Below are 17,319 nucleotides of genomic sequence, written 5' to 3' on the forward strand. Positions count from 1 at the left end.
ACTCAGACACAGATGCACACACATCAAAACTATACAGCACAGCAGCTCTGATACAGGCCCACGCTGGCCTCAAAGACAGAGACAGATGCAAAACTGCACAAACGTAAAAGCACAAAGGCAGACTCAGCTGGCATAGCTCAGCGGTTGGGCATCTTCCTACGAACCAGGAGCTCACAGTTCGATTCCTGGACAGGGCACAGGGCGGGGGTTGCAGGCTCCATCCCCCATGTGGGGTGTTCAGGAGGCAGCCCATCAATGATTCTCATCTTGGATGTCTCTCTCTCTCGCTTCCTCTCCTTTCCTCTTTGAAATCAATAAAAAAATATATTTTTAAAAGTTATAAAATACGTAAAAAAGTTAAACAAATATGTAATTATCAACAAGTGAATCTAAAAACCAAGGGAATTAAAAAAAATCTGATGAACAATATTAACTGGTGAATATAATAGAATCAGAGGTATGGAAGGGGAGTAGTGAACTGACGATTCTTAGGGAAAAGCGGAGTGGGGGGGTGCGGGAAGAGACTGAACATAAACTGTGCACCTATGAATGAAGACAATGAGGGGTTGGGAAAGGGCAGAGGGTGGGGTGGGAACCTGGTGGAGGGGAGCAATGGAGGGAAAAAAATGAGGAACATTTGTAATAATATGAACAATAAAGATTTATTATTATTATTTTTTTAAAAGCACAAAGGCAGGCCCAGCTCCACCCAGTCCACACACCAGCAGATCTAAACACAGATCAAACGGACCCAAATTCGGATTCGCTAGCGGCCGAGCCGGGGGGGCGGGACCAGAAGGGGCGGGGCCTCCGGGTCAAGGGTCAGGAGGAGGAGGAGGAGGCGCGCCCAAGATGGCGGCCTCCATGTGCGACGTGTTCTCCTTCTGCATGGGCGTGGCGGGCCGGGCCCGGGTCTCCGTGGAAGTTCGCTTCGTGAGCAGCTCCAAGGTGAGGCCGGAGGAGACCCCCCCACCCCGTCCGGCCTTGGGAGCAGCCCCGGGGGACCCCTTACCAGCTCGCAGCTGGGGGAGCGGGGGCTCCCGGTCGGTCCCCGCGCACAGGCTCCGGGCGGTCACGCGGTGTACCGGGGCCTCCGGGCTCCGAGCGCCCCCTCCGCGGGCCCGGCCCGGCCCGGCCCGCAGGCAGCCCTCCTCCGGCTGCCGCAGGCGGGGCTGGGAGCGGGGACCCCGGAGCTCCCGACCCAGGATGCGGATCCGGGCTCCCGGCCCCCAGGCGCGGTGGGCGGGGAGGGGAGAGCCGAGGGGAACGCGACGTGGGTCCCCGGGGAACTTTCTGGGGCAGATTTGGGTGAGCAAGGGCCTGGCAGGGCTCAAGAATTTGGGACGGAACCTGCGGCCCGCGGGAGCATTTGGAGGGGCTGAGCAGGAGAGTGAGGTGGTGGTTGTCACTTTTTATTGTTGCTTTTTTAAAAGTTCGTTATAAAGAAAAAGAAAATTTGAAAACGCATGTAAAGAAAGAAGGTTAAAAAAAATGAAATCACCTGCCATCCTATTCTTGTGCAGTATGTGTGTATAAGGTCCCATTTTTTAGAAACTGCTTTTTGTTGCAGCAGTAAATCGCCCAGCCTCACTAACCCTATTTCTGTGTATTCCTTTTTAAACGCTAAATAAAAGTTTTCGTTTATTTCATGGGAGGGCGGCAGTTTCCTCTGCCAGATACTTATTTACAGGCCCTTATGATATAGCTGATTTTTCCCTGAGGTCAAAGATCTGGAAGCACACATCCCTTTGTTCTCTCCAGCACTGAGTATTTCCTCTCCTAGTTATTATGGTTGCCATTGATATGTGCAAAATGGCATTGCTTTGTTCTCATTTACATGTCTTTGTTTACTAGCAGGTGAATAATTTATCCCGTGTGTACCCTTAGCCCTTATCCGACATGTCAGCCTTCATGCCGGTCCAGAAGCCCAACCCAATTTCCATTGCCCTTTTTTGCACAGGGGACCTGGAGCATGCCTCTCCTTGCATGGCAGTCCACTCCCCGACATCCTTGGCTTCCTCAGCTGCTCACACCTCGGTCTCCACCCCGTGGCCTGTAGTATCGATTGGCTTACACTTAGATGGTGTCTCATTCCATCACTCCTGGAATGCAGAAACTTTTACCTTTACCATCACTTAGTGCCCCCCCCCCCCTCCCTCCCTTCTTTCTTCACTTCTTCCCTCTCACTTCATTACCACTCTGCTTGCCTAATTGTCCTGGCTCGGCCTTCTATCAAAACCCCAGCTCTGGGAGAATGCGCTGGCTGCCCTCCCCATGATGACACCTGATCTGCGGCTGGAGAAAAGCATACACCTACCCAGGCTTAGTGACAAAAGAGTAGGCTCTTTGCATCTATTTTCATCAGATGAGATTGGTTTATAATTTTATTTTGTGTAATTTCCCCAGTTACCACATTAGTTATGTTTTGTTTTTGAGTAAAATGGAGAAGCTTTATACTGTTGTATATATTGTAGTTTAAATAGCATGAGAATTATTCTTTGGTCTGACAGAGCTGGCTCATAAAACCATATAGATTAGGAGTCTCCCGTGGGCTAGCTTTGATCACTTTATTGCTCCTATGGATATTGGCCAGAATGCTTTCTTAAGAATTTACCAACTATTATGCCAGGGACATGACTACTCACAACAGAAACCTGATCAAATACAGGGATGCCGACCAGAGCGCCATACTGGGACACATCAGCCAGAAAACAACACTGCTTTTTAGTCTGTCTAGGTTTTCTTACTTTTAAAAAAATATGTTTTTATTGATTTCAGAGAGAGAGAGAAAGAGAGAGAGAAACATCAATGATAAGACAGGATCATTGACCGGCTGCCTCCTGTACACCCCCTACTGGGGATTGAGCCTGCAACTCGGCATGTGCCCTTGACTGAAATCAAACCCAGGACCCTTCAGTCCACAGGCTGACTCTCTATCCACTGAGCCAAACCAGCTAGGGCGAGGCTTTCTTACTTTTGAATTAAGTTTTGGCAATTTATATTTTTTAAATAAAATCATCCATTTAATAAAGATTTTTAAAATTTAGTGCAGCCTTAGAGTTTTGTACAATATTTTTTATTTACTTGCCAAATTGGAAATATGCTTGCATACTTTGTGCCCTTTCCATTCAGGTTCAGTTCTCTCCAAGCTTCTTGGAAATATGAATTAGAGCTGTTTTCTTGCAACACTTTCATGTTTTGGGGATGTGTGGTTTTATAGAGGAACAGTTCTGCTTCCCACTTTGTTTTGATTACTTAATATTACTGCATTTTGGTCCTCAAGAAGGAGAGCAATATTTATCCAATACTGAGATTTGAGATCGTCAGAGATAATATTTATATCTTTATGTCCCGTAGCAGAAGGCCAAATTTCATTTTGGGAGATTGGGTCCCAGGGGCCACAAGGTATGGGTGGGGTTTTCAGGAAGACAGCGGAAGTGCATCCACGGCTGTGCCCAATGGTTTTGTTCCAACTCCCACGGTACTGTGAGAGCTCCCAGAGCTGGCTGTCCAGAGGGGTGAGCTTTGTGGCTGTGGGTTTCGCAGGCCTGTTCGGGTCTGCACTTCCTGCTGCTTTGACTTCGGGAGGTGGCCCCGTCTGGCCAGAGCTCCATTGCTAGAAGACAAGGCGCTACGCATGAGGCCACATGACAAAGACATTTAACTGCTGTGCTGACCACTTCTCTCTCTCCCTTTTCGTGACAATTCAGGGTTTGCAAGGCACTTCTTTGAGTGAACGGTGGAAGCAAATGCCTGGTGGGGCCAGTAACTTCCCTGGGTTCTAAAGCTGTCTCCGGAATCCCTTTGCACTCAGAGGTGCAATCCAGCGATAATTTTCTCGTCCTTCGACTTTTTCCCGATGTGGATGGTGCTTTAGACTTCTAGTTCTCAAACTTTGACATGCCTATGAAGCATCTAGGCATCTTGTGAAAGTCATATTCTGATTCAGCAGGTCTGGGGTGGGGCCTGAGACTCTGCATTTCTGACAGCCTCCTAGCTGATGCCCAGGCTGCCAGTCCATCCCCTCACTTTGAGTAGTAAGGAGGTAGAGCTTATGGGGTGCATGACCTGTGCTGTATCCTGGGAAATACCTGTTTGCTAATATTAAATACTCATTTTTCCTGTGGGAATCAGATACAAAGAAGTGAAGCAATTAGCTTAAAAGTTCAAGCAAGTAAGCATTAGGATCAGTGCTACGATTAGTCATTCTTTTCAGAGTAACCCCTGCGAAGTCGTTGGGTGCCAGGTACTATGCCAGGTGCTGTGAGTATCTGCCCAACCAGGGAAATAGGGTGTATTCTCCCCCAAGCTAGGTCTCCCTCTCCCATGGTGTGGGATTTCTGTGCAACCATTCATGGCAGCATCACTGCCGGATCCTGGAGGGCATGGGGGTGACTCCGAGAAGGCTGCCCTGCTGTTACCAGCTCCTGGTACAGGAGGCCCAGCCTGCTCTGAGCTGCGGCCCTCCTTGAGCCATTCTAAAAATTCTCCTTAGGGTGTTCTGGGATGGCTGACATCCCGGGCCCTCTCCTCTGAACAGAGCTGCATTTTCAGAGGAGGCCGCTGTGGGGCGCTGGCCTTGCTCCGTGAACCCCCTGCCTCTGCTAAGAGGTAGCATGGGGTGAGGCGGGTGGCCCTCCAGGAGCCTTGGAACTGTGCTCTGCTTCTTCTAATGGCCATCCTGCTCCTTCTCTGCCCTCTCAGGGAAAGGGGCTTTTTGCCACGCAGCTGATCCGGAAGGGGGAGACCGTCTTTGTAGAACGGCCCCTGGTGGCCGCACAGTTTCTCTGGAATGCACTCTATCGCTACCGAGGTGAGCACACGCCATGCCTGGGGCTGCTGGGCCCGGCTGCCTCTGCACAGGGAGAGCTGCATGCCCCCGCGGGTGGGTGCCTCGGGATGTGAGGAGGAGAGGCTGTCTTCCTTGGGGAACTGCCCCTGAGAACCACAGTCTGATCTCAGGCTGTTGGGGGCTGTGAGCCTATAGGGAAGAGGCTTCCAAAGTGTCCCCGGGGGAGGGCTGTCACTCGGGTGAAACTCAGTCCACCCTGATAATAGAAGGGACTGGATGTCATGCTGGCGGGCCCTGTGCCAAAGGGGAGCCTTCTACCCGAGCCACAGGCCCCGTGGTGAGGAAAGGCTGCATTGAGGGTCAGAAACCAGCCACAGGCTTCCCCCCTTCTCTTTTCTTAGGCCAGAGATAAACTGGGAGGAGGGTCCCTTTTTTCCAGAATGTTGGGAAAGTCCAGTCTTGGGGAAGGGATGGGAGCCCCACTGACTAAGTCCCATTGAGAAGCAGGGTGCATTCTTTAACGTATTCATTTACTCACTTTCTAAACATTGGGAGCATCCGCTATGGGCCCAGCACTATTCTAGCCCTGGGATACTGCTGTGAAATGATACATGTGGACCCTGCTCTCGAGACAGACTGTCCTGTCTGGCTCTCTCCCTCAGCCTGTGACCACTGCCTGCGGGCACTGGAGAAAGCGGAGGAGAATGCCCAGAGGCTGACCGGGAAGCCCGGCCAGGTGCTGCCTCACCCTGAGCTGTGCCCTGTGCGCAAGGACCTCCACCAGAGCTGTCCCCACTGCCAGGTGAGTGTCCTTGCGGAGGGTGCCGGGAAGGGACGGATGGAAGAGACCTTAGCTGAAGTCCCCTTTGGGGAATCAGCAGCGGAGACGGACCGGGTCCCGGCCCCTGAGAACCACAGTGTAGGACAGGACATTGAAAAGGCTCAGCTGCTGTGCAGTTTCACCCTCTTGCTCCAGTCCCTTTGTCTGGAAAGTAGGCTGGATGGGAGCTTGTCCCCTTCCTAAGATCCTGGTGGGGGCTCTCCCCTCGACCTGCCTAGCTCTCTTTCCCTCGGTTTTACAAGCCTGGGGTTGTAGGTGACCCCTCATGTGCCCCCAGAGCACTGTGTGCTCCCCATGTCACAGCAGCCTGGGCTCCTGCTCGGGGCTGTTTGTGGAAGGGATGCAGTTAGAGGAGGTGAGTGCCAGTGGGACCTCCGCCCCCTCCAACAGGTGATGTACTGCAGTGCAGAATGTCGGCTGGCAGCCGCTGAGCAGTACCACCGGGTCCTGTGCCCAGGCCCCTCCCAGAACGACCCCCTGCATCCTCTCAATAAGCTGCAGGAGGCATGGAGGTAGGTGGCATTTCATCTCTTCTTTCCTTTATTCCTCCCTCCCCTGCCTGCATTCAACAGATGCAGCCATTTTTCTTAAGTTACCATCCCCCAGAATTCCCCCACCCCCATTCTTACGGTTAAACAGAGCCCCCTGCGTTTTGTTTGAGCCGCCAGTCCCACCATCCTCAACATTTTACACCTTCCCCTAAGCCTATAGGAATGTAAAGTCCTTTCCAAGCCTTTGCCCATGACTTTCTCTCCAATCTGTAGCAGTCAGACTGGACTTCCTTGAAAACAGCTACTTGGAGGGAATTCCTAGGCCGAACCTTTTTCTTTCTCCCCAGGAGTGTTCACTACCCCCCTGAGACGGCCAGCATCATGCTGATGGCCCGGATGGTGGCCACGGTGAAGCAGGTGAGCCCCCCGGACCCCCCCCGGGAAGCGGAAAAGGCTTCATTCTACCTCGGCCTCGGCCTCCTGCTTGGATGCAGAGTTCCTCCCGGGCTTCTTCCTGCGGAAACCCTAGGAGCTGATAACCATAAATCTGGCAGGGAGTGGGCACTCGTCTTGTCTATAGGCTTTGACCTCGGAGAGGACATTCTTGTGCAGGAGGAATTCATGCATTCGGTTTGTAAGCACCACTTTTTTAGGATCGTGTCTCTTACATAAAGTGAGAGAAGCCGTGCTAACCCCTCCTATTACTATTTTTGCTCAAGTGTTGAATTGGCTAGATTGGCCCCAGTTGGAGAGATAGCTGGGGATATACAGGTTGGAAGGAAGTCCCAGGTCAAGGGAAGGGTCTACCTAGAAGCTCAGGTGTGATGCAGGGGCGACAGTGGCAGTCAGGACGTGGTGTCTGTGAGTCCGTGTGTGCACATGCATGCACAGGTATGTGCGAATGTGACCTGAAACATTTGTTCACTGCAGGCTAAGGATAAGGATCGTTGGATCAGGCTCTTCTCCCAGTTCTGTAATAAAACGGCCAATGAGGAGGAAGAAATTGTCCACAAACTCTTGGGGGACAAATTCAAGGTTGGTCTTTTCCCATGCCCCCTCCACCCCAATAGCCTGGAATGTTCTGTGGCTTCCTGCGGAGCTCCGCATTTGGTCCCTTCCCAGTGAGAAATCTGTTCAGAGGACTTAACGTTCCTGCTGTTATTTAACTTCATGACTTAATGTGGGCCCAGAACTGGGAAGTGGGATAATGACAGAGGAAGGAGGGGTGGAACAGCAAGACCTCGTGATGGGACAGCAGTGGGTATGCCAGGTGTAATGAACAGTGGAGGGTTGGGGACCCACAGGGTCAGGGAGCAGTAAGTATCCACTGCCAATCAAAGAATTACAAAATCTGAGGACAGTGGGTTTCCATGCAGGAGCTCCCTGAAGGTGGAGGCAGATGTGTGAAAAGGCATCTAGGGTGGATCTTCCTGCATGGAGTCCTGAGGAAAGGGCGGAGGGGAGAGTCAGGCCGGTCTGGAGGCTAGTTAGGGGTGGCTGGGGTTGGTGGTGAGAACAGGTGTTCTAAGCCAGGCTTCCGTGGCCCTGCTGGCAACGAGGCTGGAAAATGGGGATTTGGGGTTTGCCGCTCTGATTTGAAGTAGACCGGTGACTGCCGTGGCTCTTTGTAGATAAGGACTGTGGCCTTCCTCTGCCCCCAGGGAGAGCTCAGTCTACAGAGCTGGCCCTTTTCCTTCCCTCACAAGGTCGTCCGGGCCCTGCCTGGGTGCTGATGGGAAATCCTCAGGGATGCAAGTCTCTCCCTGTCTTTCCTAAACCAGGGCCAGCTGGAACTTCTGCGGAGGCTCTTCACGGAGGCCCTTTATGAGGAAGCGCTCAGCCAGGTGAGTGAGGAGGGTGGGACCAGTGTCTTCCCCAGTCACTCCGGCTCTCCAGGGGCCACTGGGTCAGCATTTCCCCCGGGACGTGGACAGCCGAGCGAGAGCTGACTTGGTCTTCGGGAGTTGGGGTGGGGCTGACTCACAGAAAACTTCCTGAACAAAGAGTTGTATCAGGAAGAAAAGCAAGTGGCTGGGCCCTGAGTGCTCATCTCTTTTCTGCCCCACAGTGGTTCACTCCAGATGGGTTCCGGTCTCTCTTTGCGCTTGTTGGGACCAATGGTCAAGGAATTGGGACCAGGTTAGGAGACCCTGTTCCAGATATATTGGATTTGTCCCTCGGGGCTTGGGTGGGAAAGTAACTAAGGAAGGTAGCCACCCCTCCTTCTAAGGCTAGGTGGGGCAGGTGCAACTCTGGCCAGAGTTGTCATATTGATGGGGGTCAGAAAGACTGAGCTGGTGGAGTCTGCTCCCATTGGGATTCTTGGTCTCTGGGGAAGACAGGGCCCCTACCCTGGAGAAAGAAATGGGTGTAACTTGCCTGGAGGTGGAGAGCCCTGTTCGCTGGGCCTCCTGCTCTCCAACCGCCACTGCCTGGGACCCTCAGCTCCCTCAGCCAGTGGGTCCATGCCTGTGACGCTCTGGAGCTGAAGCCACAGGACCGCGAGCAGCTGGATGCCTTCATTGACCAGCTGTACAAGGACATCGAGGCAGGTGGGTGAAATGGAGACACCGCCACCCCACTCCCCACCCCCCGGTCACATCCGGACCGTTTTCCCCATTGAGCTCTGAGTTAATGATGGGGGCCGTCATCCTGTGTGCCTGTGGGAAGCTTCCTATCTGTCTGAGGGACACACAGATGAGAAATGGGCCTGAGATCCGTGCAGAGGCTCCATGCTGGAGGTGGGGAGTGCTGGACAGAGTGCTATCACTTACAGGAAAGCAGGGCTCATGCCTCAGAGATGTAAGTTCATCCGTAAGGATCGGCTGCATTCGTGTGGTAGGAGGGCAGGACAGTGAGGCAGTGCCTTACCTTATAAGCCTGGTTTCCTTTTTCCTGTAAAACGGGCAGAATAACACCTGCCTATTACTTCTTACAGCCACTGGCGAGTTCCTGAACTGTGAAGGATCAGGCCTCTTTGTGCTTCAGAGCTGCTGTGAGTCCTCCACTGAGGAGCGGCGCCCTCAGAGTTATAGTTCATTGCTTTTGTTTCGCTTCTTTTAGGCGGATGGGGTTGAGTCTGGGAGTGGGGTTAGATCTGAGCTTCCTTTGGAGAATCCTTTGGTCCTTTTTGGCCTATCAGTTTTTCATTCGTTCATTCATTGGATTGCTGGTGCCTTAGTATATGTTTATATATAAAAACTTCCAGTGGGTCAGGCCTGTGTTCTGCAGGGCACTGAGCTCTGATTTTCTTAAGAGAAGCATAAACTGTGCTCCTCCACTGCCCTGCGAAGTTTGGCAGGGAAGTGTGGGGAGAGCCTGGGAGCCCTCAGGAACCGGGGAGGAGGGAAACTCGGGCCAGCAGTCAGTCCCCACCTGCTGGGGAGGGGTAGTCCGCTCAGACTATTTATTGTCTGTTCTAGCACCCAGCCTCCCACCCTCTAGTTTCCTCCCTGCAAATCCTCTCCCCAGGTTCCAGAGCCACTCTTCCCTCCCAAACTAGGCTCTCAGAGGGCCGGGCCGAGTTAGTGGTCTGGCACAGACAGCCCTTTCAAAGCCCTGTCCCTCTTTTGTGAGACCCTGGGAACACAGCTGAGAGTCGGGGTGGCCAGTGAGGAGGAAAGCAGGGGCAGACGTGGACTGTAGGAGAGGGAGCGATGTGGGATACACTTGTGACTCAATGGTCTCAGGAAATGAGCTCCAGGATCTGCACAGCCCTAGATAGATCCCATCCTTCCAGAAAACAAGGAAGGATGGGGCCTCGTGCTCTAAGAGTTGAGGCTGTTTTTATTAGTCAGCAATCCTCATTACTTGCCTCTCGTGACCCAGGCAACCACAGCTGTGTCCCCAATGCAGAGACCTCCTTCCCAGAAAACAACTTCCTTTTGCATGTCACCGCCCTGGAGGACATTAAGCCGGGAGAGGTGAGGGGGCCGGGGGCTGTGGGGAGCGTGGGGGGTGGCAGTGGGCCTTGTGAGTTCTCTCGGGGAGACTGGGAGCGGCAGTGGCTAGGGCCTAAAGTCAGGCTGCTGAGTTGAATCCCCGACACCCCAGGGCATGAGTCGTTCTGCTCCTAGATATTCTCTAACCCCACCCCTTAAAAAATAACTCAGAAAACCTCAGAGCAGCGTTTGAGAAACAGCTGTGTGCCAGGTTCTTATCCCCAGCTACCCTGTGATGAAAAATCTACAACTTCTAAGAAAACGGGAGATGCCTCTTTGTGGCTTGGACTGTGGGGAGCTACTTCTGGTTTTCAGTGCTGCAATCTGGTTGACTCTTCCAGGACAAGTTGCATCTCACCAAGATAACCTCTAAACCCAGCCACTGATCTTGCCTTAATGCCACTAAGCCTAGCCTGCGGCTAACTGCTGTCCCCTCTCCGCCTGCCTCATATGTAGATTGTTAGAGCTCGTAGTGACCTGCTTGCTGAGGACACAGAGGAATGGATCGGGGCAGCCCACCCCTACACTGAAGGGCAGCTCGGGCCCTTGGGGATGGAGCAGAAGTTGGGGATAGGGTAGTGATTGGGGAGTCCCTAATCCCACCTAATAGCACAGACTGTCAGACCCCACTTCTCTGCGTTCCAGGAAATCTGTATCAGCTACTTAGACTGCTGTCAGCGGGAGCGCAGTCGCCACAGCCGCCACAAGATCCTCAGGTGCCTGCCGGGAAAGTGGTGGGCAGCTGGGCTCAGCCTCTATCCCAGTGGCTGCCTGACTTTTCACCTTCCCCCCCACCCCCATCTGCTGCAGGGAGAACTATCTGTTTGTCTGTTCCTGCCCCAAATGCCTGGCAGAGGCTGATGAACCCAATGTGACCTCAGAGGAGGAGGATGAAGAGGAGGAAGAAGGAGAGGCAGAAGATGCAGAGCTAGGGGACGAAATGACCGATGTGTGATGTCACCGTGCTTGGAAGGGGCCCTACCCCAGACTCTGCCAGAAAATGGGCCTTCCCCCAGAGAAGAGGCTTGGAAGGAAGTCCCCACTCCCGTTGCCTGCTCCCCCCTCCCGCCCCGCCCTGTTCCAGCTGTTTCTGCCGGAGGGCAGGAAAGAGGCTGGACCCTGGGCTCTCCACTCCCCACCAGACCTCATGCCCTGGACACTGCTGCCGAGGGGCTCGGGTTCTGCGCTGTCGCTGAGCCTTTCAGAATCGGCCTCCTCCTGACGTACTCCATTCCAGAGTGTGAGCGGCTGGAACAAGGTCAGGGCCTAACAGTACTTCTTCCCCCTTGGCCCCACGGCTGCGCCTTTCCGTCCGTCCGAGGCCTCGCCCCTCTCTACTTGCTATTGAAGGGGTAACAAAGTGGCAGTCTGAGAACAGCCTTACTTTATTGAAGAAGAAAGAAGAGGTGGTGCATTGCCCTCACCTTCCCCACCTCCCATCGTGGTAGCTAATAAGGCAACTGCCTGACTACTGCTAGCACAGCCGAGTGAGGCAGGAAGGAGGACCCGGGCCTCTGGAGCACTCTCCCTACGGCTCTGCCAGGAAACACTGAGCCCGGGGGAGTGACTTCCCCTCCTTGGACGTCGGGGGGAGTGGAGATGAACTCCAAACTCCAGAATCTCTATTTTGTGCCTTGCCTTTCAGGCCCTGGCACAGTGGCTGGCCCCACCGCACGGAGAAGGCTTCTGCCTCCCTCAGGAGGGGCGTGTGGGTAATCGTTACCCCTTCCTCACACCACTTCCCGTTGAAGACTCTAGCAGCATGGCTGAGACCTGGTGGGTGACAGGCCTGTGCATCATAGGATGGCCCCCTGGGACCAGGTGAATAGGGGCCTCAGTCCATCGTTAGGGTCTCCACAGAGGAACACTGAAGTCTTCCAGAAACCTAGAAGAGCTGGGTTAGATACTCGGAGATTAGCCCTGATTGTATCCCCCAACCCCAAATTGGCAGCACCCCTCGCTCTTGTTTTGGGTGCTGTGGGAATTATAACCCATCACTTGCAATTCCTTTCTGCCTGCCTTCCCTAAGGGGTCTTCACACCCCCTGCTAAGGGATTTTAGGAAGGCAGGTACCTGCCTGTCTGGCCTATTGGGTTCTTGCTCCTTCACAGCAGGCAGCTTCTCCTCCTACCCCCACCTGCCCACTGTTCTCAATAAAATGTGAGTGGTGACAGGCCTCTGAAGGAATGCTTGGTGGAGAACTTGACAAGCTGCCGGAGCGCACAGCAGTCATGTGGGTGGTGAAAGGCTCAAAAGGTAGACCGGATAATGGCAAGAGGTGGGAGCTCTAGCTTCCCAGTTTAGGCTCATCTCTGGTCGCACCTACGCTCTGCCTTGCTGATGTTCTAAAGCCCCAGAGCAGGGATCCTCCATGGGCCAGCATGGTTCCCCGGCTCTAGGCAGCAAGAGGAGCCTTCTCCCCAGGGGACTATGGCTCCTAAGATCTTAAGCAGGAGGCTGTGTTGGGATCCAAGATTAGCCATCAGCAGAGGTCCTCAGGGCCCCCGGGCAAGCCATTTATAGACTCTGGGCCTCAATTTCCTCCCCTCAACACAGAGCATGGGGCCAGATGGGTGAGTTTGAAGCCCCACCCCCCCACCCACCCATGTGCTCTTATTCTAGGACACAGTTGCAACCCTGATGAGAGGTTTATTGCTAAAAGTCAGTGAGGGGTTATTAAGTCCTCAAACACTAGCTCCTTAAACCACCCCAATAACTGCTGTGAAGGACACAGGAGACCCTGGGTGGGGGAGGCTGGAGCCGAGCCAGGTGAGATATGACGGGTCACAGATGGCCCTCAGGCCACCTGCCTTTAGCCCCTTTTGTTCCAGATGCTAGCCAAGAGGCCCTGAGGCTTGCATCTTCCCATAGCATGAGACACCCTTGGGAGCCCAGGGGAGGGAGAACAGTGTGACTTTCCTTAGCCTAGCTAAGCCCAAGCCTTTTCCATCTACCTGGCTCCCTTATCCCCAAAGGCTGTCTCCAAGTCCCAAACGCCAGGATTTCTGGGTTCCCCCTTCCCAGCCTAGAGTTGGCTGGAAGGTGGGACCAACTCTTCTACCAGAAGGTCCAGGGTGGTTGCAGCAGCTCAAAGGTGGGGATGCTGGTGACATTGACCGGGATGGAAATGATGGCCCATGGCAGCCCATGCTGTTCCAGGGAGCGGCGGATCATGTAGCTGGGAGGGCATGAAGAGAGGTGGTGATGGTCATTTTCCCAGCACCCCATCATGCCCCACTGTCCCCATCACTCTGGGAGGTCCAGAGCCCGAGGACTTTTGACCCTCCAACTGGTTCACCCCAAGATGAGGCTTGTGGGAAAGGGACTGGTGATTGCCCTTGACCTCCAGAGACAAGGAGCCCTCACCCATCTCGGCCGAGTAGGAAGAGGGCAGGGATGTCAGCCGTGCGCTGGGTACTGTCCTGGATCATCTCCACATAGAAGCTGTCATTGTCAACTGCGTTGTCAGAGATGATCACCGCCCGCCCGCCATGTTCCTGCACCACCCGGGTCTTGGAGAGGAAGGAGCAGCCCCTGGAAAAGGTGATGAGATTAAAGGAAAGGCAGGCTCTTAGCTACCCCTCCCCTAGGTCATCACCCTAGGAGGCTGAACAGACCATAGATAATTTTTCAGAAAGGCTCACGAATAAATGGCCAAAAAGCATGGATAATCTTAAAGACTCTTAAAAAATGTTGAATTATTTAAGAACTATTTCAAAGGACCACCACCACCACTGATCTTAGGAGCTTCCCTATTCCTGCCTTGTGCCAGTGCCTCCCCACGCCTCACCCCCTCTCCACCAGAGCGATCTGGTCCTGGATGAAGAAGCCATTGCTGAGTTCTCCGCAGGCTTCTGAAGGTTCCGCGGGGACAAGGTGGATCTGCTCATACCTTGTGTGCTGAAAGAAACATTAGACAGGTCACGGGGTGAGGAGTGCACCTGCTTTAGGACCGGGCTGATATCCTATTCATCAGTTCCTCACAAGGTGTGAAGAGGTGTGGAGTGGTTTCTGTGTGCTGGCTACTTCTCACAAAATAGTTGCCCTACCCCTTTCCAGGAGATAGGCAAGGGAGCTGGTACGGTCCCAGAATGAGGAAGTAGCTTGCCCTAAGTTATCATTCAGAAGTACAGCTAGCAGGGCCCTTGGTTTTTCATGTTTCCAAAGACAAGTCCCTCCGTGGCGCCCAGGGAAGTAGCTGGAGGCCCTTCCTGCACTGCAGCCCCTGCACTGCTCGCTCCCATGTCCCAGCACTCAAGTATTGGTTGAAGGGAGGAAAGGGAGCACCTCAGCTTAGTGAGGAGAAGATGGCGACAGGATCAGAGAGGAGGGATCCTCCCCAAACTTACAAAGATGCCACCAAAATCCTTTGCGGGTGTAGCTGTGAAAATGTATCGAATGTCTCCGGGACTCAGCACTTGGAAGTACAAATAATCATGGATGCGTAAGCCTGCAAAGTAAAAGGTACAGATGAGAAGCCCCCAGGGACCCTTTGTTGTCAAGAAGGCTGTCTATGGTCAGGGCCCCAGGACTCCGTTTCAGCCAAGTGGGTCCTCCAGTGGGTGAGACATGGTCCCTGCCTTGGGGAGGACAGAGTTGATGCAGAGTTAGTAAATGTTAGTACAGACAGATTTATAACTGCTGCTGTTTACAAAGGTGAGCCAGGAAGACGGCTCTCGTGTGATCTCTGAGGGTTCATCTGTCTTTGCTCTGAAGAGGACCTGAGACTTTCAAGGAGAAGATATGTTAGTCTGGATACAAAACACGCTCCTAAAACTGAAACGTTCACTCTCTGGTCCCAATGCCATCCTCTGCTCCACCACTATCATTTCTCGTCCTGACTAGTCTACCTTCCCTTTTTGCTCTCTGAGGTCCATTCCCCCACCAACAGCCAAGGATATTCTTAAAACATAGGGTCATGTCATCACTCCCCTGGCTTCAAAACCCATCAAAAGCTCCCCTTTGTACTTAAAATCTAAGCTCTTAACTCTGGCCTGCAAGGTCCTGCTCTACCTGGCCCGTGGCTGCTGCTCCAACCTTATTTCCTTCCTCTGTTCCAGCTACACTGGGCTCCTTCCAGTGTCTGCACTCTGAGGCATCTTGCAATCTCTGGAAGGCTGTCTACCCTCACCTCCCCCCCCTCCCCCTCTTCACCTGGCTTACTCCTACTCATCTGTTAGGCCATGGCTTAAACGGCACTTTCTCAGAGAAATCTACTCTGTGACTGCCCTCCCTCTATGTCCATTCAAAATACACTTTTTCTCCATCGACACTTCCAACATAATTTGTAATTCTGGATTATTCATAATTTTTGTTTAATGTCTGTCTCCTCCACTAGAGCAAGGACCATAAGTTTATAGGTTCCTTCCATGCTGTATCCACATTACCTAACAGTGGCTAGGATATAGTGAGTGCACAATAAGGGTTGTTGAATAAACAACTATTTCCAGCTCCCCTGCACGGAGGAAGAGAATTGCCAGAGCCAGGGTTTTCTGGGGTGTGGTAACTTCTCTTTAGCACCAAAGTGTAAGGTTTCACCTAAGCTTGAGTCTCTGGTTTCCTTAGTCCACTGAGACTGATGAATATGGAAGGCTGAGAGCTGCTGCCACCGGACCATTAGTCAATCAACAACCCACCACTGTGTGCCAGGGTTGGGGCTGGCTGCGGCTTTAGTTGTCCTTGTCTACTGCCCAAATCAGCCACCAGGTAGAGCTCCACTGCTTTGGCACTGGGCTATGCATATCTTTTTATCTTGAGAATGAGAGCTTGCCATCGAAAGGCCTCCCTGGGTTAGCACTAAATCCCTCCTCACCCCCCATCCACACACACACATCTGTGCCTGGCCTTTGCATTTGCTGATGTGTGTAAATTAAGCGTGGTATACGTAAGGGTATTTATGTTTCTGTGCCTGTGTAGGTGCAAACAGGTTGTCTATGTACACATGTGCATATGTGTGAGCCCACGTGTAGGGATGTGTGTGACCATATGTGCTCATATATCAACAGCATGCAGGATCTCCAGTGGTCCCTGTTCCTCCTCTCGGTCGCTCCCTCAGCCACCTGCGTCGGCGTTAGTAGGGGTAAGGGAGAATCTTGCTTCGATGTGGGGCTCAGGCCGCGCCCAATTCAAGTTCCTAAGGACCAGCACCCACCCACTCCAGCCGCCTGCACCCGCCGGGTCCCCAAGGTGACCCGTGGCCCCCAGCCCGAGCCGTGCGCAAGCTGGACGGCCCGCCCCACAGCACAGCCCCGCCCGTCGCCGCTCACCGTGGGCCGCGACGCAGGCGGGGAGCCAGAGCAGGAGACACCACCAGCCCGCGGCGCCGACGACCATCTCCGGGCCCGGCCGGGCGCCGCGCTCCCTTCAGCCTCCCCGCCGCCGCGCGTAGCTCGCCGGACTTCAGCCTGACAGCTGCCCCGGCCTCCCGCCCCCAGGCCCGCTCCTGGCGCTGATTGGCGGACGGGAACGAGGCGCACGGCTGATTGGCTGTGACGCCTGCTCTTCTAGCCACACTTTCTACCTCTGCGCCTCAGCCCACTTCCTATTGGTCAGGAGAAGTGGGGCCGAGGGCTGATTGGTCTAAACTCTCAACAGCAACTGCGGCCCCCACCGCAGCCCCGCCCCAGCATTCCTCAGTTCGGATTGGACTCTCCTGACCTCCGGGAATGGTGGGTGGGCTGGCAGGGGGTGACCAGGAACTGGAGGTGGGCTCCGGGCCACACTCGCTTCAGCCGCAAAAATCATCATCAGCTCTTGCGGTCTTGGCGGGATTCTCCGCACGGCCGCCTCACGGCGGGATTTGCCTTCTCCCAGTTCGCTTTCCTCCCCGCACTCCTCCTTGGGAAGATAATCATCCAGCACCCGGGTGATCCCCGGCGCCCCGCTCCAGCTCGTCCCCTGCCCAGTCCCACCGGTGCCTGCGCCGCCCCAGTGGAAGCGCTGAGGACGCGGCAGGTGCAGCCATCCCCGAGGAGGCTCTGGCCAGTGCAGAGCCAGAAAGCGGACGTCGGGACCCGGTGCCCACGACAGCTTCTCTACCACTTTCTGTGCAATTGTGACTTTGGCCACCTTTCCTAAGCTCCCAGACTCAGTGTCCTCATCTGTAGAACGTACGTGATAACAATACCAACGAAACAGGGTTGTGAGTATTAAATGAAAAAACTCATGTTAAGAGCTTACTTAGCATAAGCTTGCTCCACAGTCAGCGTTCAATAAATGTTTGCATTTATTTCATTCCTTGGCATCCAGGGCGAG

The 17,319-nt window shown here is 53.8% G+C and overlaps 2 protein-coding genes across 3 annotated transcripts; one reads left to right on the plus strand and one right to left on the minus strand.

Moving 5' to 3' along the window:
• Positions 1 to 804: 804 nt before the first annotated feature.
• On the plus strand, positions 805 to 14,872 carry SMYD5 (SMYD family member 5). 2 transcript variants are annotated; one of them, XM_036435721.2, is made up of 13 exons: positions 805 to 948; positions 4,705 to 4,813; positions 5,455 to 5,594; positions 6,024 to 6,145; positions 6,472 to 6,541; positions 7,055 to 7,159; positions 7,906 to 7,968; positions 8,193 to 8,263; positions 8,570 to 8,676; positions 9,063 to 9,119; positions 9,953 to 10,047; positions 10,711 to 10,781; positions 10,876 to 14,872. In XM_036435721.2, exons 1-13 carry the CDS (start codon positions 853 to 855, stop codon positions 11,018 to 11,020), a joined length of 1,251 nt encoding a protein of 416 aa, XP_036291614.1. In that variant the 5' UTR covers positions 805 to 852; the 3' UTR covers positions 11,021 to 14,872. The 2 variants fall into 2 exon arrangements, with proteins under 2 accessions (XP_036291614.1, XP_045436858.1); XM_045580902.1 differs by lacking the exons at positions 10,711 to 10,781; positions 10,876 to 14,872 and adding an exon at positions 10,123 to 10,221 and having other exon boundaries at positions 9,953 to 10,081.
• Positions 11,432 to 16,495, minus strand: PRADC1 (protease associated domain containing 1). Its single transcript, XM_036435722.2, has 5 exons — positions 16,332 to 16,495; positions 14,415 to 14,515; positions 13,856 to 13,965; positions 13,432 to 13,599; positions 11,432 to 13,243 (listed from the first exon to the last, which is right to left on the minus strand). Exons 1-5 carry the CDS (start codon positions 16,396 to 16,398, stop codon positions 13,123 to 13,125), a joined length of 567 nt encoding a protein of 188 aa, XP_036291615.1. The 5' UTR covers positions 16,399 to 16,495; the 3' UTR covers positions 11,432 to 13,122.
• Between the last annotated feature and the right edge of the window lie 824 nt (positions 16,496 to 17,319).

This window comes from Pipistrellus kuhlii, unplaced genomic scaffold, assembly GCF_014108245.1.
Source record: "Pipistrellus kuhlii isolate mPipKuh1 unplaced genomic scaffold, mPipKuh1.p scaffold_m20_p_13, whole genome shotgun sequence".
Taxonomy (NCBI): domain Eukaryota; kingdom Metazoa; phylum Chordata; class Mammalia; order Chiroptera; family Vespertilionidae; genus Pipistrellus; species Pipistrellus kuhlii.

Excerpts from the sequence above, each read along its gene's own strand:
- PRADC1 (XM_036435722.2), bottom strand. The coding sequence starts at position 16,398 with ATGGTCGTCGGCGCCGCGGGCTGGTGGTGTCTCCTGCTCTGGCTCCCC. Across the intron at positions 14,516-16,331 it reads CGCCTGCGTCGCGGCCCACG|GCTTACGCATCCATGATTAT; the intron begins GTGAGCGGCGAC and ends TTTACTTTGCAG. Across the intron at positions 13,600-13,855 it reads ATCGCTCTGGTGGAGAGGGG|GGGCTGCTCCTTCCTCTCCA; the intron begins GTGAGGCGTGGG and ends CACCTTTTCCAG.
- SMYD5 (XM_036435721.2), top strand. The coding sequence starts at position 853 with ATGGCGGCCTCCATGTGCGACGTGTTCTCCTTCTGCATGGGCGTGGCG. Across the intron at positions 949-4,704 it reads GCTTCGTGAGCAGCTCCAAG|GGAAAGGGGCTTTTTGCCAC; the intron begins GTGAGGCCGGAG and ends CTGCCCTCTCAG. Across the intron at positions 9,120-9,952 it reads CTTTGTGCTTCAGAGCTGCT|GCAACCACAGCTGTGTCCCC; the intron begins GTGAGTCCTCCA and ends CTCGTGACCCAG.